Source organism: Musa acuminata, chromosome BXJ3-7, assembly GCF_036884655.1.
Source record: "Musa acuminata AAA Group cultivar baxijiao chromosome BXJ3-7, Cavendish_Baxijiao_AAA, whole genome shotgun sequence".
Taxonomy (NCBI): Eukaryota; Viridiplantae; Streptophyta; class Magnoliopsida; order Zingiberales; family Musaceae; genus Musa; species Musa acuminata.
In genome coordinates, this window is record NC_088355.1 from 40,248,003 (window position 1) to 40,273,323 (window position 25,321).

Sequence of the window (25,321 nt, forward strand, 5' to 3'; positions counted from 1 at the left end):
ACCACCAGGAAAACTGATCCAATGAGGTTCACCTGCAAGGTACCCACCTCCACCGGTGCTTCCAGTCATCACAGAAACACCACCGGTGCATTCCAGTGAAAATCTACAACTTTATCCCTGCATGCATGTTCACAAAAAGAAAGAACGGTTTCAACAATCAATGGGCTGTGTATACCAACCATTTCCAAAAACAAGCTTCCATCTGAGAGAAACAAAAGCTTAAACATAAGAGAGAAGAGAGACATTACATACATTCCAGCCAAAAAGTAATAGCTAACAAGAGGGTAAATGAACTAATGAAGTGCCCTCCTGTTCTTTAATCCTAATATCAGTTGCTTGCTTCATTTGGTCATCTTTATTTAATCCTAGCTCTCATCATCAATCAAACTTGACCATCAAAGCTTCATTTTTGCTCAATATATTTAGTATCACTATTGTCCAGATTCAATCAACCTAATTTATCGCTGCTGTGGTACATGCTACAATTATGTGGGGGCAAAAGATTCCGTCTAAGCCACCCATCTTAGGCATCTTGCATCGAAGTTAACGGTAGTAGTAGTAGGTAAGACATAAAGTAGCCGAATTGCAGGACCTGAGAATCTAACTTTATTAGAATAAAGAGGAAGTTATGACACCTATGCCCTTGCATGTTGAAAGAATAAACCAGGGGGGTGAATTAGGCATCCTAGTTCCAGCACTTTCTTTCTTCTTACCAACCTAAAAAAGAGAAAAATATTTTGATAAGATGCATTTTAAAGCAGCAAAATATTTCTAATCAAGACAAGCATTTAAAAAGAGAACACCAACACTTCTAATCTCTATAACTCTCCAAGAATAAGATCTCTATAATTCAGTAAGAGTAAGCAAAACATGTGGGAGGTCACAGAAGGGCATGATGCAAACCACCACAACAAAGGAGAAAGCACAGAAGTACTAGTGATTTTCGTCTCTATCCCAATATATGTCTTGCATTCTCAAAAAAGGGGAAAAAAAGCCATCAAATGATTTTCATCATGTCAATAGTGGGAAAAAAAATATAGGTTCTGATTGTCTTCAAAGCATCAGCCATCAAAGCATCCTTCCAAAACAAGTACATCTACTAGTCATTAAAACTTTGTTCAAGAACTTCAAACAACAAACGAATACCTTTTCATGATCCCATATATTGAGGAAGCCATCCTCAGCAGCACTTCCAAAAACTGATGCTCTGTCAGGAGACCACTGCAGCAACAATCAGTAGACAGAATGTAGTGGCCGCCTTCAACAGGGATGTTTAATAGTGAATGAAAAAAAAATTACAAATAAAACAAAGCAAAATAAGATAGACACAGAACAGCAGCTTTGTGACCTTCAAACTTATATATGGGTGACCCAAGACCTCCAGAAGTTAAAGTTACGGCGATCAAACATACAAACAGAATTATCAGCAGATCTGTCCAAATTAAGATTGCAAAGTCATAGTAAGGGTGAGGCCAATTTGACCACCGATTCACATACTAAGTCATCATGTTCAAATTGGAATCAGCAAAAACTGAAACAAAATTAGAAGAAAATAACGACAGTCATGTAATTCAACAGTAATGAATAAGACTAACAAAAATACAAGTGAAATAATGGGAAAATGTAGAAGATCAGAACATATACCCAATCAAAATAAGATTCTGATCAAGGGGGTTCCAATCCACACAGTGAAGGTCAGCATTATGAGCTTTCTCGACCTGGCAACAAAAGATGAAGTTACAATAACAGAACTAGAAACATTGTGATGAAGGAAGAAAAGAAAAGCTGACACATAGATAAATAGAAAAAAAAGTGCTGACATCGATTTATCAGCATAATTTACTAATAGAAATCTGCAACAAACAATCATCATGACAGTGTTACAAACAGAGCCCAGAAATGTCATAAAATGATTAACCCACAGGATGCAGGACAATATTACCATAGCAGTTGGCAATTATACTGTAACCACATGGCACTAAAATTTTTTGACAAGTGAATTTTGTATAATTGAGTATTACCCTCAGCAAACGAAAACATCATGTATGGAACATTTAAGTTTCATGCATTTGGACAAACCAGGGGTATCTAAGAGATGGCATCCTATTTATTTTTAGAAAGCATATTTGCAATCATATTTTAATTAAGACAACTGGCTGTACCTTGACAGCTGGACTGGTACCAACGAAGGCATCCCAAAGAATATGGCAAGGATCATCACCTACGCTACAAAATTCCTGTGCACTTCAACATAGTTAAAAGAAGATGCTGTCAATATGAGAACAACATAATACAGACAACCAACTTTTTTCTCATGTTTGGTCATGAAACAGAAAAATGTCTAATCAAGCACGCAAACATGGGGGAAGAATGGAAATTGCAACATAATCCAGAAAACTAAAATAAATATTTAGATCTCTCAGATTTGAGCAAATAATGTGTACCCAATAATTGGATGGTATGAAAAGAAACTGAAAGAGATCACAGACGAGTACCTGGATGGACAGAACTGCACATCTTCAACAGTATCTTCATGCCCTTGGTACACACCTCTTGGCCCAACAGTTGGGCTGCCTGAGCTTTTCACATTACCAGCTTTAGTGGGCTGCTTACCACTTGAATTTGGAGTTGATGAGACAGGCGACTTTGACAATGACTCTGATAGAGACGAGATATGATCATGTATGCTCCACAAGACAACTGATTTATCCTTACCTACCGTAGGCAAAACAATGTTAAAACATATACAAGAAGGGAGAATATAAGCTTTATCATATTGCAAAACATGAAGGTTAAACTGGCCAACACTGATAGCAATTCACAATTTAGGCCAAGCAGATTCAGTGGAGAACAATCACACCATGCCAACACTGTCTTTAAAGGGTGAATCAGACAAATGATGATAATGGATTCAAGCAACAAACAACTTCATAAGAAGGTTGTCTGTACTCAAGTAATTACAGAACACTAACATTAATGAACATAAGCATTGACAGGCAGCATTGCATGATCATGGGTGAGCAACATTTTAAGTGAGCTAAGCTTTTTTTTTTTCCGACAAAATTGTAATACCCAATAGTTCTACACACCGAGAAATAATAAGAAAATAATCTTGTATATGTGAAGTTCAATGATTTAAAAAGCGCTAGGCGCCAAAAGGCGCCAAGGTCCAAAAACGACCGAGGCGCTAGGCGCTCGCCCGAGCGAAGTACTAAAATATAAAAATATATAATATAATTAATAAATATAATTAATTAAATTTTTAAATAAAAATATATTATTAAATTAATCTAATAAATACAAATACTATTACTAGTATAAAGTTAACAGTATACTATTAATAGTATACTATCGAAGAGTGTAAGGGAAGAGTTGCAAGACCGAGGGTGTTGACTGAGAAGAGCAGGAGCGACAGCTGCAAGCGACGACAGTGGCAGCGGCAGCAACGAGCACCAGCAGTGATAGCGAGAGCAACAAGCGGCGACAGTGGCACCGGCAACAGCGAGCAGTAGGAGCGGGAGCGAAAGCAACGAGCGGAGACAGTGGCAACGGGAGCGGCGAGCGGAGATAGTGGCAATAGTAGCAGCGGCAGTGGGAGCAGGAGCGACGAGCGACGGTAGTGGGAGCAACAACAGTAGCAGCGAGCAGCAGCAGCAGCAGCGAGAGCAACGACAGCAGCGGCGGCAATAGCATGAACGGCGAGTAGGGTTAGGGTTGGGGAAGTCACGCTGATATCGGTGCTTTAGTTGGTTCGATTGAACCAACTAAAGCATTGGAGACCGAACCAAACCTCAAACGCTGGTTTGGTCACCTGGTTTAACCCAGGCGCTCGCCTAAAGCACCCGGCGCCTAGGTGAGCGCCTGAGCACCTTTTTAAATCACCGGTGAAGTTAGAGAGTTAAAAAAATGTATATCTATTTCAAGCCATGTGGATAGATCTATTATATGCAAGCTATTGGAGAGGGCACTTGGGTCATGAGGCATCAAAGCATCTTTACAGATCTCTCCATGAAAGCTATAAATGCTAAAATGACAGCTGCATCAAGTGAAAAGAGTTTCCTTAGTCCCACATCATAACATTAAAAAAAACAATTCTAAACTATAAACAACACCTTGTACCATATAAACTCATTCCCAACAAGTGGCATGACAAGTCAAACAAACAGATGCATAAAGCTCTATGCCTAATGGGACAAAAGACTACAACATGGAAAATGGTGCTCATAGGTTATAAAGAAGAGTTAGGACCTCCAGAAACCACAAAGGGTTCAGTAGGACACACAGCCAGTGCAAATTATGCATTTTGTTGATGACCTGTCAATATCTGCAAATATGGACTTGTAAGCAGTACTCAATAATATCTAAATTGCAAAAGACATTTGAGTTTTTTAAACAAATTTCTTTTGTTCATCAACAAAATTTCCTACTCTAAGGTATGAGGACCATTCACTAATCTTTGGTAAAAGAACAAATTTTCACTACACAACCAAAGAGATAGAAATGCACAACTGATTGAATTACTGAAAACGCACGTCTTCAAATTATTGACTGACCAAATCTGGAAGGGATTCAGTAGCTCCTAACATAGGATGACGATTAGGTTGTGCGTCAACATCCCAAACAAAAACCTTCATAAGAGTATTGAGACATTACAGAAAGCCTAACAAAAGTGAACTTGGCCAAAAATGACACCAACATTGTAGTTTTCCTTACATCAGGGCTGTCAGTATGTGTTGCAACTATTTAGCTATTCTGAGGAAGCTCCCTGATTCTGTTGACCTGCACGAAGCCACACATTAGTGAGGACTTGATTGTCCAATCTCGTATAAATCGAGGTACCTAGGAACACTAGTAATTGATCCCAAGTAAAAAAGCTCATTACAGAACATCAACCAAGTAATACAAACTCAAAGTTACTAGAACTTTTGCTTTACGTAAGCTAGCCAACAATGAATCTAGACTGTGAATGATACTCACTGCAAACCAAGTCAGATGTTAACCAACCTAACCGCTTTGTAAAACATGACAGTGGGCTGGTTTAGCTAAATTATACTGAAATACTAAATTTGGCAATACATTTAAGATTCTTGTCACAAGATTATTACTATGGTAACATCAAAATCTAGAATCTTCAAACTGAATCTGGTAAACAAAAATTCTAAATGTACAGTGACTCAGTGAGGTAGAAATAGACAAATAAGCAAAAGATCATTATTTCATACCTCCGCCGGATGTATGATTGTTTTGTATTTCTTCACAAATGGTGAACAAGCTTCTTCATTGAACTGCAAGCATCACAACATTAATTTAGCACAACATAAACTAAAATTTATTTAACTTGCGAAAGGAAAATTCATGCTTTATATAACATCAGATAGATCTTTGCAAGTGATAAAGTTAAGAATCACTCTAACGAACTGTGACAAACATAAATATTGCAAACATTAGCATCTAAAAAAATTGAACCTGCAAAACAATAAATATTAATACACTACCATTTAGCAAAACCACCGACCAACACTATTGTAACTACAGAAACAGAATTGAACTTATAATAATACACAAGCAATTAAATCACAGAGATTTTCATAGATCACTTTTTGCAATTAGCTAGATTTCAAATTAATAAACAAAAATAACAACTGGGGAGCATATATAATTGTGTAAGACCAAGAACAAATAAGGAGCATACATCAGTGTGTAAAACCAGCAAATGAGAAGCACATGTAAGCATGTAATACCAATAACAACGGAGGAGCTTGCATATTAGATAGTATTCACATTAATAATCAAATGCTCATCTATTACCTCAATTTAAAAGGGTTTACACATGGTAATAAAACCAGCCTTTGGTGACTGAAGCACACCCCAAAACATGTCCATTTGCAAAGACAAATTCACCAATATATCAAAGCTAAAACAAAGAGCAAACAAAATTTTCTTCTGTATGTCTAAATAAGTGGGCTCTTAAATAACTTAGTATCAAGCTGATGATTTCTATGCTTTGAACAATAATGCACACAAATTAATATATAAAATCAAGATCCAGAAAGAAAAGCACGTATACTGCTGCAACCTGGCCAATGGACCTTTTGATCTAGTAACTTGGATGTATGGACCAAGAACCATGTCGCCCAATATGCTTATGCCCAAATTACTAGTAGTAAGCCATCAAACCTTACACAACAACACCAATTCCTGATGCTGGAGTATTCGGGCAGCAATACACATATGAAAACAAGTCAACCATTTTTTTTCCAATTTATACACCACATATATCATGAAAAGGCAAAAGCCAATAGTTTTCGCATCAATCAGAATACAGTAGGGGAGAGTTTCAACTTTCTTTTGCAACTTTGTATGCAAAGTTTGCATTGCTCCAGGCCATAAAAAAATCTCAAGCTTATTTAGTTCCCAAAGAAGGAAAAACTGTCTCTTAGTTCAAAACAGAAGTCGAAATGATAATCATCAGAGGAACATATTAGTCATAATAAAGCAATATCCCAGACTGATATACATTAATCAGCTTAGTTGAATTGTTGGATGTGCCTGAGAAGTACATATGGATCACTACATTTCAACCAAATGTAAGCTAAAAACAGAAATAAACCCTTTTTAGCAATCACGCAAGCAAATCTGATGTTACAATGACCAAAATGATCTATTGAACCAAGTAACCTCGGATATATGCTCCACCGCTGCAACTCTTGGCTTGACGACTTCACAATTTGCTATAACAAGAGTATTTGGTACAGAGCCATCAGTCTGCAATGTTGCAGCTGATTCCTTACACACAACCATTTCCAGATTCCAGTCTCTACATCAGAAAGAGACAAGATACAACTCAAAAGAAATCTTTTCTCTGTCACACAGCAGCAGAAGATACATATGAGAAATGAACTACTTTGTCCGAATAAGATGACCTTAAAATATCTTTCGGCACCATTGAATAAGAAAAGCAATAAAATGAAGTGATATAAAAAACATGACATACAAACATGAGAAAACTCATCAGTCACTTGCAAGTAAGTACATTTCAAGTGCCAACTGAACATACAAACAAATGCTTGCTTATCAAAGGAGTTCTGAAGCAACACATGCTCCAAAAATATTTTGCAAAATATTACAAACCAGCATATGTGTTATGCACATAAGGTGCTGGGAAAGGAAAGCACAAATTGTCCTGCTACTGATCTTTTGTAGTAAATCAAAAGTGTGTGTTCTTTTTTCTGTTCAAGTATTGTAATTTCTTTTCCTTTATTTTAAATAGACGTGAACTATCAATACCACCAAAATAGCTGTACACATATAGAACTTCTACAAAAACAGTGCATAGAAGAATCTTAACCCATTCATGTTTGCACCAAACTCGATCCAAAAATGCAAAAACTACTTTACCACATCATTCAATTAGAAATAAAAATATGACTTGCATGCTAGCAAAGCTTTTTAAACTATTGTAGCTACTAAACAACTAGCTGAGTGTTCTTTAAAAAAATGGTGACTTGCTTCTATTATCTGCTTCATACAATTTTGTTCACTCTTACCATACATATTGGTTGGTATCACTAACTAGTTAATGTGAGAAGAGGAGTCAGAAACTATTGAAAGTTACTCATGCAACAGCAATCAGAGTGGCATTTGTAAATAATTAGTTAAGTGAAGAAGAAACAAATTTTGCAGGTACGTAAATAGCATTCTCGAACTTGGTGAATCAATATTTATTATATCTAAGTTTAACCAGAGCTAGGAAATGCAAAGAAGAAAATCAACCTTTTAAAAGAAATTTTTATCTATTACACAATAAGATTTTACAACATACATATCTATCCCATTGGAATTTGACAAATTCAACTGCTACTTTCTGATATTGGCTGAAAATAATTAATTCTGTAAAAGATAGTTGAATTGCAGTTTGAGTTCCTTAGTCCCTTGAACTGTTTGTAATCCACTTTAAAGATAGGAATCACGTAACAATTATAAGAACCAAGAAGCTTGCAGAAAAAATCACTTCATTTGAGTTCTCCCTGGTTAAAGCATTTATTCAGTCATGCTGTGCAAACATCTAGTATCAAGTGTCTGACATGCAATGTAAATGGCCATTTAGCAGTCAAGGGCAGTGTTCCATAATGTAATGAGCTCCACATATGTATCAGGAGAACATAGGTCAGATGTCACATACAACCCAGGTCATGCCCAAGAGAAGTGTAAATATTTGATGTGCCATAACATCATAGGACTTTTTAGTGCCACAAGTACAACTGTCAAGAACATATAATAAAAAGTTTTAAATGTTTGGAATCTACACTTAACTCATATAGAACATAATATAGATGAATCATAAGGGCATAAAGGGAGTCAAAATTGCATGTTTGCACAACAGGCAACATATGTCTCAACCATATGATGGACACATATTTATCATTATGCATGTAGATGGATCGAGCATAGATTTTGTGGTCTAAAGCAAAATTCATTTCCCAACTGAAGCTATGGATATATTCGGTTGCCAGGCAAGAAAATGTTACTTGTTAGGATCTTGGTTGACTTACCTGCTCAGAGAGGTATAGCCACTGCCGATTCTTGTATGTTGCTTGCTCATGTTGAGGCCGCCACCTACAAAGGAGAAAGAAATTAAGTGCAAGAAGACCGCTACAATGAGGTTTATGAAGCAAAAGAAAAGCCACTCGTTCACCAAGGTTTAACCGAGAACCAAGATCTCCTATATTCCTAGGTTACGCGATTATATTAAAATCTAGGTCGTTGTTTTATCTACATTTCCATTGACATACCAAAAGTCAATTACCGAAATTCTAAAATGCAAGACGGTCCAGTCGTTTCCCGAAAACAGGGGCAAAGTAGAAGAGGGAGACAGAAGAAAGTGAGTCAAATACACAGTAGATCTTCTCATTCCCATGTATATTCCCGTGATGTTTGCTACCTAACGTCATCTTAGTGCGAAGCTAGCACGGGTCCACGTTCACGACACGGTCGAGTAAAGAAGGAAGCATAAACCCTAAGATGTACGATGCAAAACCCTGGAACAAGATCAAATCAGGGAAAACCTTAACCGTGACCCCGAAAAGGGGAGATAAAAGTTAAGATAAGGAGAACGAAGAAGAAGAAGGAGATATGGGGAGTGAGAGGGAGAAGCACCTGCAAGAGAGGGAAGCCCAGACGAGGTTGTGGTTGGCGAACCAATAATCATAGAGGACAGGGACGAGCGACTTCCACCGTGTGTACCTCTCGTCTACCGTCGCCTTCCCTCGTCTCTCTCTCTCATCTCCTCCGCGCGCCAGTCTCCGCCTAGACCCGGCTTCGTAGCTCCGCTTCGGACAACCCACCCACACCCTTAAAAAGGTCGATTCAAATTTCCAATCTGTCGGGCTTTTCATGGGCCGGGCTCTAATAAAGCCCAATCTTGGCCTTCTAAGTCAGCAGCATATCCGGCCTGCCCCCACTTGATTCCAGTACACAAACCGCGTAGGTTAGCGTCGATGCCCACTTAAATTAGGCATGTCATAAAGATTATGGAGTGTAGTGCCATCCAAAAAGCACTTCATGCGCTAATTAATGGCCCTACCGAAATCCAACAAAGGCAAAGGAGTCGAGCGTACGCAAGTACTACCAAATGGAAGAAGCAAACTAAATAATCTCGAACAGGAAGCAGAGGAAGTTCTTGGCTTAGATTAGAAAAAGAGGGAGATATTGGATGTGGGAATACGTATGATAAGATCATTTAGTTCCACGTTAGTTGAAGAGTACGAGAATCAAGAACTAATAAGTTCGTCAGCTAGGACGAGTCGAGGTTGCCCGACAGCAAGACAGAGTTGCCGCTTCTCGAGGTTGGATATCAGCAATGACGAGGCACACCGATGGCTGGCGCCTGCCGACGAGACGGTCGCTGCCCGACGACGCAAGAACTACTGGATATAACATTCTTGCGTCGAGAAATATAAGCTCAAGCAGATGAGACTGAGACAGAGAGAGGGGTAATATACGCAAACAATTATTTTTCTGTTCGAAGGAGAAACTAATTAAAAGATACACCAAAATGGATTTTCTCTTTAAATCTCAGAGAGAGGAAGATGGAAACAAATCATAACGTAGTCTCCTTTCGAGTAGCTACCGATGCAAAGTTCAAAGTTGAGGCCGCTCGCAGGAAGAGAAGTCCATGGCTGGTTTTGTATCAGCCATCTGAAGGATCTCCCTGCTGGAGAAGTGACTGTTGCACAGGGATTCTCTTGCAAACTCCTCATCTTTGTCATGGCTTCCCTTTAGCCTGTCTGATCCAGCCAGCATTCCATTAAGGAACCCCTCAGAAGAACCACCAGGAGCTGTAGCTTGTAGAAATGTAACAGAAGGGCCTAATCCGTGCGATGAACTACCACATCCGTAACGCATGCCACGGTGCGAGGACAAGCAAAGACCAATGCCTGCAGTGGTTGGTGTATCTGCTGCCATCTCCGTGTTGATCTTGGTTCTGCTCATGGTTGCACCCGCCTGAGCTGCCTTCTGGAGCAATGCAGTGGCTGACAAATGAGGCGAGCTTGTCAAAGTCGGATGAGAAGAAAGATAAGGAGATTGGTGGTTCTTATACGGGAACACAGGCTCGAGAACTGCGGAGCAGATGGAAGGCAGCCCATGGATTTTTGCAGGTTGCCATGGTTTCATGCTGGGGTAGGGATCCTGCTCCTCTCCTTTTATCGAGAACTCTAGGTGGCAACATCTGCTTGTAGTAGTAGTAGTAGTAGTAGTAACATTGGTCGTATTTGGAAGAACGGAATGTTCATGGGCTGACGAAGCCGGCTGAGGGAGCAGAAGTTGGTGCGCGTCACCCACCAGGTTTGCTGTAGTTACTCTTGCATTCTCCTCTGCCAATGCATCACAGAAGGCTCTGTGGGTGATAAAGCTGTCTCTCCTGCTTGCAGTCAGCAATACCCGAAAAAGAAAGAAACACTAAGAAACAAGTGGAAAATTCTCGTACGAGTCCAGAAGTACAGAAAAAAGGGGAGAAATTAATTTGGTTGTTCTATAATTCCTGGCTAAGATCCAAAACAACAGTTGTTCCTTTCACTGCTGTTTTCTGACTAGTGACAGGGGTGTTGTGTGTGATGGGGGTCTTAAGGTTGGAGGCATTACCTTGAAAAGAGGGTTCCACAGTCACACTTGTATTCTCTGGTGCCACAGATCTTGCTGTGGGCTTTACAATCGGATTGGACTGCATATTTCTTTGAGCACTTGTCGCATTTCCACTTCTTCTCCCCATGCTTCCTGCTGTAGTGCTTCTTGATGCCTGTCAGGTCTCCGAGTGCCCTGGACGGGTCATGGTGGACGCACGACACCTCTGGGCAAACGTAAACCTTCTTCCTCGCCTCCTTGCTCGTCCTCTGCTTCAGCCTCCATGGCAGGTTGTGGCCCCTCCTGTGGAGCTGGAGGTTCTGATCCCTCTGGAACCCCTTGTTACAGATCTCACACACAAACCTATTGGTTGCCATCAACGACTTGGGGGACAGCGCCACCACCTCGGCTTCTGGAGCTGAACTCCACAACCAAGCATGAGGTGTCTCACTGTTTGATCGAGGGAAAGAACAAAAAAAGCGAAAGATAACAGCTAGCGCGATGGTGAGACCTGGATTCCCTGCAGGTCCTCTCTTTTTCTTAGCCGGAAGTGGATTTGGAGAGGCAAAAGAAGATTGCTGGCTGGAAGAGACAGCAGTGACTTCACCGGTGCCGGAAGTGAGACCAGGCGTCTTGTGTTCCACCACCTTCATCTTTAGATTGTTGCTGAAGGAATCCTCTAGCTTCGATCTCCGTTTAAGGTTTAGGGAGAATCAGCTGAGGAGCTCTCGAGTACCAAAACTGGAGAATGAATGAATGAATGAATGAAGGATATGGATCTGAGTCTTCAGAAGGTGCTTTTCCACTCGTCTAAAGCATGATCGACTACAATCCGAAAAAGTCTCCCATGCACCTACGATAAGATCTCCCAAAATTCTACATGACAGTAGATAGCACCATCCCTGAAAACACAAGTAAAATAGATGCGTTATGACTCTAATTCAACTTTATTTGTGCTGCAAGCACAGAAGAAAGAAGGCAACAAGAAAAAGGCTTGATGAAGCTGACAAATGGAACCGAGCAGGTCTCGATCAGCTCATTCCGGAGGGCAAGAAGAAGAAATATTTCCCATGGTTCAGCCAGCTCCCGCTACGCTGAGTGTCTAACATAAATAAGAGGTCCTCGAAGAAGCTGAATCAACGAGGATAAAAGGTCCATTCGCAAATGATGAGAAGAATTGCTGCATGCAACAGAGAAGCCCTAAATAATTCAGGGGGGGCAACGAGTCGTTCCATGTGTACGCTGACAAGGCAACCTAACCAAAGCGATCGAGAGATCCAATCCAAATTAGACGGTGAAGTCAGGGAGGACTCACTCGGACACCCGAATCAGGAGAGAGATCGAACGGCTGCCTCACTCGTTGGACGATCGAATCATTCGACGAGCGTCGGATCTGCTCCGGCGTCGTCCTTGTCGTGCTGTTCTGACGTTGCATTGTCTGTCTTATCCTTTGTTCCATTCGCGTACATATTATTCCTTTCCCCCATCCCTCGTTATCTCTTTCTCGAATGAATCATTGAGCTCTGTAATTTTACATTCATCCAACAGACAGTGTTGATTTCTGGTAGTATTACACCATCCATCGTCCCAATGTGGTCACCGGTTTTAGTGGGTGAACTTTTCAGTCATAGAGTTGGCTGTCGGATGAGACGTACTACCTTTGATGTGCCAAGTGGTAGTAGTAGTAGGATTACGAGTGGGGAGGACGGAAAGGATGATGCGTGACCGTGGAGGATGGTGCTCGCCTTAGTCATTCCTCGTATGATTGGGATAATATAAATTATAGCACTTCATGATTGTTTCATTGATTTGAGTTCAGCAGATACCACCGTAGGTGAAGACCAAGTTAAGATATCCAACTCTTTTTTTCGTTTACGGATCCTTAAAGACTTGATTTATCACCCTTTTTCAGGGTGTGTAAGTGACCATCCAACAATTGTTAATGAAAAGACTTGAATGATAGGTGGAAAATATGATAGGGTTATTTGAATGATATCTCAATTAAATGTTTACTTGGAAAAATAGAATAATTCAAGAACAAGTCATATTCTTACTCTAATTTTGGATGAGTGGGTCATCGACGATAAAATCTTACTCTAATTTTGTAGGTTGTAGGAACATGTAGACAACTTGGAGCCTTTCTAAGAGCAGATACATGAAGGGAAGCCTCATCATCACTGTCCCACTGGGCGTATGGAAGTTGGACCCATAACCTATTTGCAGCAATGAGAACCAAGATAAAAGCTGGAGGTTTTGCCTGTTAAGGCCATGTTCATATTTCTCCTTGAGCTTCTACATGCAATTCTCTTCACAAAACTATATTTGTGTAATCGAAAACCAAAATTCCCCAAGTAACATTCAAAAAGAGACTGAAAGCATGGACAGTTCAATGGATGGAAAATTCCACAGTACAGAAGGCTGACAAATGCTGGCTAAAATGGTTAAGCTTGAAACGAAAGCATGCAAACAATTCATAGTGGCAAACATAGCTTAACCATTTGTAACATGGAAAAAACTTTATTGCAGTACTAACAATCTGACCTTACACATCTCTGATAATAGTGACTTAAAATTGCCAATGCATGATTCCATACCAACTGTTACAGCGTCTTAAACAGCAATCCTTTGCCGACCTTTTGCTATTCTGCGAGCAATGACCTTACGCCCACCCTTGGTTGCCTTTCTGCATAAGAAATGGATGTGACGTGTCAAAGGGAAGCACTTTTACCAATGAATTCACAAATGGAACCATAACTCAATCCAGAGAATAAGCAATCACGAAAAAGCATAAAAGTTGGATAAAAGAACTAGTTGTTATCAAGAGGGTAAAAAAAAATAAACACAAGGTTACTGCAGAAAAGGCCCTTTGAATCTACCAAGGTAAATGAGATGTTATGAGCATTTAGAGGGTTACAGAGAAACACTATACACCTTTCGCTTAGCTCATGCAAAGATCTATAATAGCTCTTCAATTTAAAAAAGAAAAACTTCTATAAAATACTGATTATCTGTAATACATTTTCAGAAAAAGGGAGAAGTTAAAAAGCTACTTCTTGGTGATGGTTATGTTTCCTTTTTGCCTTTTATGGAAGAAATGCTATTTTAATCATGAACACATTCTTGTTGTAGCTGCCACTATACCACCAGTGTATATCATCTAAAATGTTTCCACCACCACCACAAACATAACCCTATACACGTTTCGCTTAGCTCATGCAAAGATCTTTAATAGCTCTTCATTTAAAAAAAACTTCTGTAAAATACTGATTGTTTGTAATACATTTTCAGAAAAAGGGTGAAGTAAAAAAGCTACTTCTTGGTGATGGTTATGTTTCCTTTTTTGCTTTTTATGGAAGAAATGTTGTTTTAATCATCAACATATTCTTGTTGTAGCTGCCACTACTACCACCAGTGGATATCATCTAAAATGTTTCAAACATGTCACCAACTAATCAGTGCTGTCAAGAGGCATTCAGGAGTCAGACACTCGCCTTGGTGCTCAGGCAGGGCTAGGAAACCTAGAGAGGCAACATAACCATGAGTCCTCTTAAAGGCATGTATTTGATGAGTATGATACAAGTAAAAGGTTTGACTACCAAGACAGATGCTTGCTTGTAAATCATGGCATACTTCAACCATGACATACTATATATCATTAAAACCAATTAAGGTGGTGTGTGTGTGTGTGTGTGTGTGAGAGAGAGAGAGAGAGAGAGACCGTGCAAGGTAACCATGAGCCCTCTTGCGCTTAATGTGGCTTGGCTGGTAAGTTCTTTTCGGAAGCAAATGCAGTCGCTCATTTGTCAAATCATCATGTCCTATGGAACAGACATCAGGATCAGCACACCGGTATTTGAGATACAAACAATAAAAAGAATCCCCACATTTGCAAAAAATATTTTTTAACAAAATGAATCATTTGCATTGAACAGATGAAAGGGTTGCGAGTTATGTTTCCAACTATTTAAGTTTTACATACATCCACTAGTAAATTCAAGCATTGAATTTAAGAACAAGAGTATCGTCACAACAAAATTTATACTTTATGTGAATGGAGAGCTTACATGCTTAATTGGCATAGAGACCAGTTATAAATTGTGAACAGAACTCATCAATTTTGAGGACACATGATTGAAACTCCCATGGCCAGCATAAGCCAATGTAGATAGTTTAACCAAACTGCGACTTCAGACACCAAAAACCCCTCAAAAAATCCCAAGGTAATTGGCATGGTGTATTACGGACCATACCTGATCCACTAATACAAAGGTCTTGAGATATAGTTAACAAGGAAATGATGAACTAACTTAAGCACAGTGAGAAGTCTCAGAATGCCATCTACTTGTTTATAAAGAGAATATCCACAAATGCCACACAAGCTTACTATTGATAATCTATTTCCCTACAATAGCAACTTTGGCCAACCAAAAGTTTCACCTTAAAATACAATTGTTTTCATTTCTAAAGGAATTCAATATCTCAATCTGACAGCTATGCATAAAATGCTCTGTTATACATCACCAGAGATAAGAAAGTTCTACTACTGCCTAAGGCATGCCATTATAATTTGAACATTTAACTTTCAAACAAAACAAATGCAGGGTAAGCAGTTGATCGTTCTTGTATCAGCAATTATTAAGTTGCACCAAAACCCAAAGTCAAATTCACCATTCTTGTGTCGGTAACTATTAGAGGGTGACATTTGGTTCAATGGTAAAATTTCTCCTTTGCAATCTGGATGACTAAGATTCAAGCTATGAGAAAACCTCGCTACTTGCAAGTATAGGAAAACATACATTGATTCTTCTCCTCAAAATTTACATTTGCAGTTGACTGTGCATTGGGCCACCATTTTTTTCCTCTTCTACCAAAAACCCATATTCGGATGAATCTTAATGGGATACATCAGTTCTCCATCAATTAAGCTAAAAAAGTCATCCAGGAAAACTTATCCAAATATCCATGAGAATATGAATTACACTTTTGATTGAGAGGAGAAACAAACTATTAGAACTTAAAAAGACATTTAAAATTGAATATGATTTCATTAATCAATTAGTTTTCTCCTCCACAAATTACTGAGATTTTCTCATTTGTGTTCCAAAAACAAAAATGTGCAGTTAAATAATGAAGCCATAACCACACAAGTTTCAGAAACATCATTCACTTCTGATTTCTTAAAAACATTATGATTCTCTTAAAAAACCGATATATATTTTTTGTGTTCCTTTCTCAAGCTTCAATATTGTAATGGTTCAAAAACCTAGCATTTACTGATATGAGATCTAGATCTACATAGAAGTAAATCGCAAACAAAGTTCAGATTTTTGCAGCTCTGATTCACCAAGAACTGTAGCATTATTCACAAAGTGGTCACATGGAAAGTAGGCAAAAAGCAAATCCGATAGTCTTTTAGAGGTAATCAGTCATGAAAGTATCAGAAAAATGTTAATGGTGGTTAAGGTCCATGGTGCATCTAGTGATTTAAGAAGTAAAGAGAAAAACTAATTACAAAAAGTTAATTTCACAATCCAAATCTATTGTCTTTTTGATTGCACTGTTACTGGAATTGAAGGACTTCAGCAGACGCAGTGCAATAGAGCCACCTAGCCAATGTATAGCTAATAATCCCACAACCAACCATACACAAAAAATGTATTCTCACATAATTCATCAAGAGGAAGCTAGCGAACAGCATGACAGACATTGGAGACATTATCAAATATAATAACAAAGAAAAAACATTACATCTCAACCAAACAGGATTCTGCCAAAGCCTATCAAAGTGACAATTTTTACTAACTCCATGAGAAGCAACACAACGTGGGCAGACACACTATAGTAAGTTAGAATGAGTCGATGTGATCTATTTCTCCAAAAGTGAATGATCTCACCTTCGTCAATGAAGAAGCGGAGAGACGGAAGGCCGCACGGAAAGACGATGCCTTGGGAGGACGCCAAAATCTTTAGGCTTTCGGCGTCTCCTCCTCCTACGGATCCCGGCGGCGGGGACCGAGCGGCGAGGAATTTCTCCGCAAAGCACCGAACCGGAGGTTGCGAAGAGATCCGAGGTAGAAGGAATGTATTGCTTGGCTTCGGCGGATGGAAGACGAAGAAGCGATCGATGAGAGAAGCTCCGGCACGAGCTAGGGTTTTGGACGACATTTCCTGATCCAGCGGGACAAGATGCCCTACTTGTCTTGATTCATTTCTGCAGTGTAGTGTTGACAGAAGTAAAGGACATCTAAGTGTTTTCAGAAAGACTAAATGACCAAAACGGGATTCGAACCTAAAATTTTAGGATATACCATTAAATTTTTTATCAGTTAAAATAATTAATATTTTCATATATATATATATATATATATATAATTCAGTAAAAAAAGATGATATTTGATCTTTTGAAATTGTTCATAAATCCCTTAAGAATCCATCATTATCGTAGTAATATATTAGCCAGTATATATTAGTTATTGAAAAATAAAAATACATATAAATTAGTGGTTACTTAAAACGCTAATTTATATTAGTATTCATTAAAAATATAAAAGTTACTATATATTTTTACATATTTTAACCAATATTATATACTCATGGTCTAATGGATACCCGTTAGTCACAATGACATCTACGGATAATTTTAACATGTATACATATGCTATAGTAAAACTTATAACGACTAATATACTATTTTAAAGTGCATATGAATATATATGTAAAATAATTATTTTTAGTGTTTCTTTTGATCTTTGGAAAATGTTAAACCATATTGAATGGATATATATATAAAATCTTTAAGTTTAAACTTGTATGAATAAAATAATTCAAATATTATTGTTATATTTCAGAACACTAATATATCACGTGGAGCAATTTTATGTCTGATCGATGGGTCAGTACATCTCCAGAATTGATCTTAAGTGTGCATAGTGATCGATGTCAGGTTATATCCAAGCTTCGTCTCCGGAATTAATTTGATATAGAGCAAGGAGTTGCTCTTCCTCACCCGTCAAATTGTTGCTCCTTCCTTACCAAGTTTCTACACATAGGTCGAAGTCAGGAGGAAGGATTTTTTGACTTGACTAGTCTAAAGCTTAAATCAGTATTAAGTGGTGTTAGAGGAAGTTTGAGTATTCAAAGTTTCACCCTTCATACCAGTCAGGAGGTTAGATTTTATACCTACGAAAGATGGTCAATCATACATGGTCTGTTAATACTCCTCGGACGATCGGCTCGTTACCTTCTATGCGGGCATCGATTGACATGCATGGAGTGACGCTGCATGGCATCGATCCAAGCTTTCTGAAATGGCTTTGTACTTTACGATGTCGTTATATACGACCTCACACAACGTGAGAGCAAGCTGTCATCCCATTCGAATTCGAGTGTCGCATCGATGTAATGCACCATATTAGTCTGCTTTGATTATTATTATGGGGGCGACATCAGAATATGCCTAACCACATCGAACTTTTACGTATCGTAGTAGCAGAGCAAGAATTATACCTTAGTAGCCTTAATGGCCAAACGGAGTACCAAAATTAGTCGAAATGATACTGAGCATGGAGAGAAGCCGCGTATGCCAGCCGGGATGGCAACACGCAGACGCATTCAAAACCCCAACAACGTTTCGCAGGTAATTGCGGTCGCATCTTCCATCGTAGGAAAGTAAGGTCGGAACGAAGAATATAATTGTAACTCACCTCGCAGCTTCTCGCGAACGCATCTTTAGGTTTATAAACCAGCTCCCATCTCTGGAGCTTCCCCTAATCCGTTCTTTCGTCGATCGAAGACCAGGTGATCGCTCCCATCTTAAACTCCAATTATCGCTCGGTCCGGTTTTAGGGCCTTCCTGTCGCCTTCTTCCTGCGCTGTTGAACCTATTGTCTTCGAAGTTACTGCCTCTTATCTCACGTGGCGAATGATCCAATGGTCAAAATCGTTTTCTTTTCTTCCTTCTGGAGTGGATTGTGTTCTAATGATCATCGATTTAGATGAGAGTCGAGTCGTTTATGCTTATTATTTCTCGAAGTCTGCATTATGATTCTGAAAGAGTTGATTGGCCAGAGATTCATTTGTTTTTTCAGTGCTTATCAATATATCAATATTTCATTAGTGGCATATTTTAATTTAAAGTTCGTATTTTCCATTACATTATAGATTTGTTTGCATCTTTTTACATGACCGATGTTCTGTTTGTGTTTTTTCCTCCAAGGATCTAATAGTGATATGATTTTTGGAACCCATTCGATAAGGAGTGAAAGGATTTTGATCGTTACTAGAGGGGGAAAGAAGACACAAGTGATCATGGATAAGGATAGAACCCATGACTGGGAGACTCATGGAAGGAGCAATGACATCGACGAGAGCACACCGATGGACAAAGTCAAAGCTCCCAATGTGTTTGAACGAGCAAAGGAAGAGATCGAGGCCCTTGTAGAGACTATCCACTCGAAGAGAACCCCAGATCATGAGCAACATGCAAAGAAAGATGGTAATTCTCTATACATAATCGAGTCTCTTTGTTTCAGGCCGGTTGATCAAAGGCAAGTAAGGGAATGCGCATTGCAGGAATGGCCATGCTAATGAGACTATTTTAGTCAAATGAAAAACTCTCAATTCCCCGCACCAAAAACTTGAGAGTGATTTTTGGATTTCCTTCTTGGCAAGAGGATTCCTGTGATAGAAGATAGGAAAGATTATTTCTATTATCCTGCACACCGTAATTTCCTTCATGGAGTAAATAGATTATCAAAGTACTTAGGAGTTTCATCGTGAGTTCACTTAAGATACTGGCTCATCAGAGATTGCTGCTATGCTTACTTCACTGGCACTTAGTTCTCTTTAATTTCTGAAGTGGGATTCAGATAGGATCTCCCACTGAATTTGTTTAAGTTGGAAGGTAGACTTCACTATCAGAATCAGCTAGATGTATTTATCAAAATATTACATTGGATTTTAATAAATCTCGTTCTATATCTCATGATTACTTGAAGCTCATATAAAAGATATTAATCTAAATCGGCTGGCGGTCTATGTTGACTTGTGCATGCTGCTTGAAATCATGTTGTATTATTCTTAGGTTTTGTTCTAATGTTGTAACATTAGTTTTGAGAAAAAGAACACATTTTTTTATAATAATTTTGACAAGCTTTCTTCCTCTGTAATAAAATAACTTGATAGTTGTCTTGGGTTGTCAACTGGCAGTATCTGCTTTAGCTGGTGGTATCTGATTTGTTCTAGTGTTGTAACATTAGTTTTGAGGAAAGGAACAACTATTTTGTTTTAATAGTTTTGACAAGCTTTCTTCCTCTGTAATAAAATAACTTGATAGTTGTCTTTGGTTGTCTACCGGTGGTATCTGCATTAGCTGGTGGTATCTGATTTGTTCTAATGTTGTAACATTAGTTTCGAGGAAAGGAACAACTATTTTGTTTTAATAGTTTTGACAAGCTTTCTTCCTCTGTAATAAAATAACTTGATAGTTGTCTTTGGTTGTCTACCGGTGGTATCTGCATTAGCTGGTGGTATCTGATTTGTTCTAATGTTGTAACATTAGTTTTGAGAAAAGGAACACCTATCTTTTTTTATATTTTGACAAGCTTTCTTCCTCTGTAATAAAATAACTTGATAGTTGTCTTTGGTTGTCTACCGGTGGTATCTTCTTTAGCTGGTTGGGGTTAGAGTGGTGCTTGGTCAAGATAGTCCAATGTTATTGGATTTGTTACTGGTTCTAGTTATTATCTTAGTTGATGAGAGTATATGGTAGACTAATCACCTAATTCTACTGGGCTTTGTTGTTTTTCATGATAAACAATGTGAAATCATCCAATTTACTTACAGGGTCAAAGGAAGGGACTGAAGAACCTCTGCACAAGGAGAAAACACATCATAAGGAGACCCATGGCATGAGTGATGATATTGATGAGGACACTCCTATTGATAAAGTCAAAGGCCCAAACGTGTTTGAACGAGCCAAGGAAGAAATCGAAGCTATCGTGGACACTATGCATCCAAAAGATGAATCCAACAGTAAGCCACAAAAGAAGAAAGATGGATTCTGGGAATTCCTTGCAAAATGTTTTGGTAAATTCTGCTCTCCTCGTAGCCGAAAGAGAGATTAGCTGTAAAGTTCTATGTGAGTTTTGCTGATTGGTTTCCCATAAATCGACAAATTGCTTGTGCGGTTATTTGTGCAGCGAAAAGTATGAGGTCCTGCAAACAGTTCACATTCTGGTTTGCTTGCAGAATCAATCAATTTGTTGTCAAGGAACATGTCTGATCTTGGTTTCAAAGAGTAGGGGGATTTATAAGATGTTGGATCTTTCTTTGTGACGATGTTCATATCATAAATGTCAAGTCTCTTTGTATAAATGTTTAGTTTCTTTGTGACAACGCCATTTGTGTTTCTGCATGGTTCGACAATCCACACTAAATTGATCATTAATTTCATTGGTGTTCTGTTCTTCATCACACGAGAAAGAGATTAGAGAGCTCGTCTGGAATAGGCAAAATTGCACTGTAAAAATACCTTTTAGCTCACTAACGATCCGGCAATGTTGCATGTTCTGTTCTAATTTGCTTTCATGAGACCATCTCATTCTATATGAATGGAAGGAACAACAACACAACACCTGCAAAGATTTTGGTGTTCTTACATTATTTTCTGCATGGATTAATTAGGCCTCAAGCTAGAGAAAGAATTGTGCATCTTCTGATGTTCTTTGTTGTTCCTCTCTGCTCACGATCATCGTAACCCGTCGGGATAAAAGGGATTGTGGTGGTGACGCGTGATCAGAAAACCAACGTAGAATGCAAACCGCAAGATGAATGCGACATGAACACGGTGGATTCAAGCATAAACGGAAGGGGGTGGGGCAGAAATCATCAAACACTCACAAACAGAAGCATGGAGATGATGCAAAGCAGGGTAAGATGATGGTCTAACTTCCCAACTTTCTACAGAACTCCATCCCTCCTCGAGGTTCCCCGTCGAACCCTAGTTTCCTACATGCCTCGTCGCACTCCTTGGCGCATTCTTCCAGGCTCAACATCCCCACCGGAATGCATTTCTTCATGCACTCGCAGAAGCAGTTCTGGCCAGCCTCGCTCCTCCCCAGGTGCGAAACAACCAGTAGTGTGCACAGGAGCAGCACCGCATTCAGCTTCTGACAAGCCATTCCTCTCTCTCTCTCTCTCTCTCTCTCTCCGGTACGGTGAAGGCAGGAGGGTCTCTATAGGTCAGCTTAAAACTGAACGGAGGAAGAAGAAGAGGGCAAGAACAAGAGGAGGAATGGTCAAAATAGCAACTACGTGATAATGTGCCGTATCAGCCGAAGGAAGGAGATTGACTGGGTCAACTTTGTGATCCTTGGCAAGCGCCAGCCCTCTCTTTTCGCCCATTGGTTTGACCACGACCATGCATACCTCTGTCAACGTCGACAGGATCCAAAATTAGGAACATGCACACTGCGTACGTAACATCTAAGAACAGAACGATATGTCACTGAAAGGTGGGTGTCTCGCCGTGAACTGAACAATTAAGTTCATGTCGAAAGAACTACGCTGAACCGAACAAAATCTGCTTCCCACCGTGATTGGGGAATCGTAAAGAAGAAGAAAACAGAAAACGGTGGCAGAAGTCGCAAAGAGCGTCGCCAGATGCATGCACGGGAGTCGATCGATCAGCGATCAAGGAAGAAAAGCTTCAGCCGAAGTGAACGATTTCCTTGATGTGCCTCCCGGAGACGGACACTTTCAGCGTCAACATCGAATCATCCAACTCCACGTCGAAGAAATGCTTCCATAAACCGGTGCTCCCATCGTAGTACGTCTCTGTCTCCATGACGATCACCACAACAGTAGGATGTTGCAACTCTGCCTTGTCGTTGGCAGCGACCTCAGCAGCAGGGAGCACGTCCACGATGGCCACCTTCTCGTCGGCAGTCACGGTGAAGAGGATCCCCTCAAACTCTGTGCAGTCGTACCAATCCTCGCCATCGGTGTACCTCGTCATCGCTGATATCCAAACTCGAGACTAGCGTGAGACAGAGAGGAAGAAGGAAAGAATCTTGAGGAAAGAGGAGATAAACTAGTATTTATGGAGGAGGCGAGGGGTTTGTTGCTAAGAGGCAATACTTTTCCCACACTTGTTCGGAGTTGGAGCGAACGAGATATCGTCGAAGCAGGAAGGTTTTCTTTCATGAATGGACGGTCGGACGAGGGGAACTCGTAGGAGTTCTATCCCGTATAGGATTTGGAGAGACCGCCATTAGCCCTGCACGGTAGCCAATCAGCGTCCCCAATCCAACTCTCAGCTTGGGAGAGTCGAAGACACCGACTCGGAATCGGCCGTCTCGATGATGCTCACTATGACTCCTGGGATTTGAAGAGGCCACCTTTAGCCCTCTACGGTAGCTAATCAACGTGCCCAATCCAACTCTCGACTCGGAATCAGCCGTCTCAATGTTCACTATGATTCCTATTCTCCGTACCTTTAGTTTTCCCAAATTAGCACAAATGTTACAGTTTCCTCTTCTAAAATGTCAAATGCAATGTCTAGGAGTAAAAGAAAAGCATGAAGAAGAACAGTCTGCAAGCATCAAAATATTATTAAAAAAATAATATTAAAAATTAAAATTAAATAATAATGTATCAAATTTATGATGCATATAAATGTACTGTTATCAAATCCAAAAGTTATAATGATACTGATTTGCATATAATAGATTAGGAATAAAAAGAAGAAGAGAGAAGATTTATAATATCTTAATAACTAATTTTTTTAGAGGTCGTATCCTTTTATAAATTTAGAGATGATCACATATATTAACATTCTCATTAATTGATAAAATATTAAAAATGTAAAATTAAAATAAATAAATAAAATTTTATTTTAAAATAATTTTAATTAAATTTTATTTTGAAACTTAAAAAAAGTTTTATATGTGCATATGAATTTTATAAAACAAGCAAATAAAGCTAATATATATAATAATATCATATTATGTTTGACTATTAATGCGAGTTATAATGATTATGTCATAAATATTATACTTTGTTCTATATACCATAATACAATTAGCTCTTCCTAATATAGTCCAAAATGATCCTTATAATTTATCTTATTTAAATAATTATATTATACTATAATATGTACATATATAAAAGTAAACAAGATAGTAAAAATAAATAATTTTAATTATATAAATAAAATATCAATTATAATATCTATTCAAACATAAATCACTATATCTTTTATAGATCACTCACAAACTTAATCATAATAATATATTTTTTCAAACATTTTAGATTGCAAAGCATTAGTGAATAAATCAGTATTTAATATAGTAAAACTTAAATTATTAATTAATATTAATTGTTTATGGACTCTTTCTATAACCATTAAATACCTTTTACCATAATACATATTGTTATTTTTAGAGAAGAAAATGATTATGATATAACATAAAATATCTTTAACGACTTGACAATTAAGTTTGATCGGACCATATCCTAAGATAAAATTTCATATTTATAAAGCTTGATTAGTGACGACAAAATATACTATAAAATCAGTTTTTATTTTTGATAATATAATATAATATTTTTTATTTTCTCCTATAAATTATCTTTTCAACTAATAATTATAAAATATAAAATAGACTTCATATCATCAAGGTAATTTAGAGAATCAATAATTAAAAATATCATCATTTTAAGCTAATCTAATTTTATACATATGAGCATACAATCCTTGGTCCATCTTAGATATTTTATTATTTTATTATTTTTGTGTATTATTCCCAAGTAATTCTAATATCTATTAAGTATTTCAGGTATAAAATTGATATTTGGTCTGGTATAGACTTGAGCATATAATAGATTTTTAATTATGCATACATAATGAATATTTTTCTTTGTTTGATTATTTCTAAGTTATTTTAAAAACATTTGTTTTGATTGAATTTTTTTTACTTTTATCATTTGCTGAACAAAGTTATATACTAAATCTCTTTAATACTCAATCAATATATCATTTCTAAAATAATATTAGCAAACTTTAACATCTATTTTTAAATATATTAATGTTAATAACATAAGCCATTTTATTCATATCAATTATTTTAAAATTCTTCTTAAATAAATCAAGATCACTAGCAAGCAAAATATTATCCAAACTAATATAATAAACTTACTT

At 38.2% G+C, this 25,321-nt stretch overlaps 5 protein-coding genes across 10 annotated transcripts; 1 reads left to right on the plus strand and 4 right to left on the minus strand.

The window, feature by feature from the left end:
* Positions 1 to 596: 596 nt before the first annotated feature.
* Positions 597 to 2,818, minus strand: LOC135643109 (WD-40 repeat-containing protein MSI5-like; the record flags this gene model as incomplete). The annotated part of the gene is made up of 5 exons (XM_065159701.1): positions 597 to 717; positions 1,147 to 1,221; positions 1,645 to 1,718; positions 2,163 to 2,244; positions 2,496 to 2,818. Coding segments are annotated over 5 exons (636 nt in total), but the record flags the coding sequence as incomplete, so codon positions are not given.
* Positions 2,578 to 9,311, minus strand: LOC135643107 (WD-40 repeat-containing protein MSI4-like). Of its 4 annotated transcripts, XR_010498149.1 has the most exons (7): positions 9,157 to 9,311; positions 8,553 to 8,616; positions 6,679 to 6,817; positions 5,223 to 5,285; positions 4,714 to 4,779; positions 4,554 to 4,628; positions 2,578 to 2,715 (listed from the first exon to the last, which is right to left on the minus strand). XR_010498149.1 is itself a non-coding variant. In XM_065159700.1 (6 exons), the coding sequence occupies exons 1-5, from the start codon at positions 9,206 to 9,208 to the stop codon at positions 4,744 to 4,746; spliced, it is 354 nt and encodes a 117-aa protein (XP_065015772.1). In that variant the 5' UTR covers positions 9,209 to 9,311; the 3' UTR covers positions 4,518 to 4,628; positions 4,714 to 4,743. The 4 variants fall into 4 exon arrangements, 2 of the variants coding, with proteins under 2 accessions (XP_065015772.1, XP_065015771.1); XR_010498148.1 differs by having other exon boundaries at positions 4,554 to 4,779; XM_065159700.1 differs by lacking the exon at positions 2,578 to 2,715 and having other exon boundaries at positions 4,518 to 4,628.
* A 687-nt stretch (positions 9,312 to 9,998) lies between these two features.
* LOC135643840 (zinc finger protein GAI-ASSOCIATED FACTOR 1-like) lies at positions 9,999 to 12,289 on the minus strand. Its single transcript, XM_065161206.1, has 4 exons — positions 12,130 to 12,289; positions 11,633 to 12,023; positions 11,143 to 11,539; positions 9,999 to 10,921 (listed from the first exon to the last, which is right to left on the minus strand). Exons 2-4 carry the CDS (start codon positions 11,772 to 11,774, stop codon positions 10,141 to 10,143), a joined length of 1,320 nt encoding a protein of 439 aa, XP_065017278.1. The 5' UTR covers positions 11,775 to 12,023; positions 12,130 to 12,289; the 3' UTR covers positions 9,999 to 10,140.
* Positions 12,290 to 13,486: 1,197 nt separating this feature from the next.
* On the minus strand, positions 13,487 to 17,360 carry LOC135643008 (large ribosomal subunit protein bL34m-like). Its single transcript, XM_065159504.1, has 3 exons — positions 17,016 to 17,360; positions 14,840 to 14,939; positions 13,487 to 13,804 (listed from the first exon to the last, which is right to left on the minus strand). Exons 1-3 carry the CDS (start codon positions 17,284 to 17,286, stop codon positions 13,732 to 13,734), a joined length of 444 nt encoding a protein of 147 aa, XP_065015576.1. The 5' UTR covers positions 17,287 to 17,360; the 3' UTR covers positions 13,487 to 13,731.
* Positions 17,361 to 18,842: 1,482 nt separating this feature from the next.
* On the plus strand, positions 18,843 to 21,495 carry LOC103992706 (uncharacterized). 3 transcript variants are annotated; one of them, XM_009412516.3, is made up of 3 exons: positions 18,843 to 18,918; positions 19,337 to 19,615; positions 20,965 to 21,495. In XM_009412516.3, the coding sequence occupies exons 2-3, from the start codon at positions 19,351 to 19,353 to the stop codon at positions 21,243 to 21,245; spliced, it is 546 nt and encodes a 181-aa protein (XP_009410791.2). In that variant the 5' UTR covers positions 18,843 to 18,918; positions 19,337 to 19,350; the 3' UTR covers positions 21,246 to 21,495. The 3 variants fall into 3 exon arrangements, with proteins under 3 accessions (XP_009410791.2, XP_065015255.1, XP_065015254.1); XM_065159183.1 differs by having other exon boundaries at positions 18,856 to 18,918; positions 19,377 to 19,615; XM_065159182.1 differs by having other exon boundaries at positions 18,859 to 18,918; positions 19,347 to 19,615.
* Positions 21,496 to 25,321: the final 3,826 nt, after the last annotated feature.

Coding starts and splice junctions, on each gene's coding strand:
- LOC103992706 (XM_009412516.3), top strand. CDS start 19,351: ATGATTTTTGGAACCCATTCGATAAGGAGTGAAAGGATTTTGATCGTT. Junction 19,616..20,964: donor GCAACATGCAAAGAAAGATG/GTAATTCTCTAT, acceptor ATTTACTTACAG/GGTCAAAGGAAGGGACTGAA.
- LOC135643107 (XM_065159700.1), bottom strand. CDS start 9,208: ATGATTATTGGTTCGCCAACCACAACCTCGTCTGGGCTTCCCTCTCTT. Junction 8,617..9,156: donor TGGGCTTCCCTCTCTTGCAG/GTGCTTCTCCCT, acceptor TCTCCTTTGTAG/GTGGCGGCCTCAACATGAGC. Junction 6,818..8,552: donor GGCTATACCTCTCTGAGCAG/GTAAGTCAACCA, acceptor TTTCTGATGTAG/AGACTGGAATCTGGAAATGG.
- LOC135643008 (XM_065159504.1), bottom strand. CDS start 17,286: ATGTCGTCCAAAACCCTAGCTCGTGCCGGAGCTTCTCTCATCGATCGC. Junction 14,940..17,015: donor CCGCTTCTTCATTGACGAAG/GTGAGATCATTC, acceptor TCTGTTCCATAG/GACATGATGATTTGACAAAT. Junction 13,805..14,839: donor GCTCATGGTTACCTTGCACG/GTCTCTCTCTCT, acceptor TTTCTTATGCAG/AAAGGCAACCAAGGGTGGGC.
- LOC135643840 (XM_065161206.1), bottom strand. CDS start 11,774: ATGAAGGTGGTGGAACACAAGACGCCTGGTCTCACTTCCGGCACCGGT. Junction 11,540..11,632: donor AGGACCTGCAGGGAATCCAG/GTCTCACCATCG, acceptor TGTGGAGTTCAG/CTCCAGAAGCCGAGGTGGTG. Junction 10,922..11,142: donor TGTGGAACCCTCTTTTCAAG/GTAATGCCTCCA, acceptor GACTGCAAGCAG/GAGAGACAGCTTTATCACCC.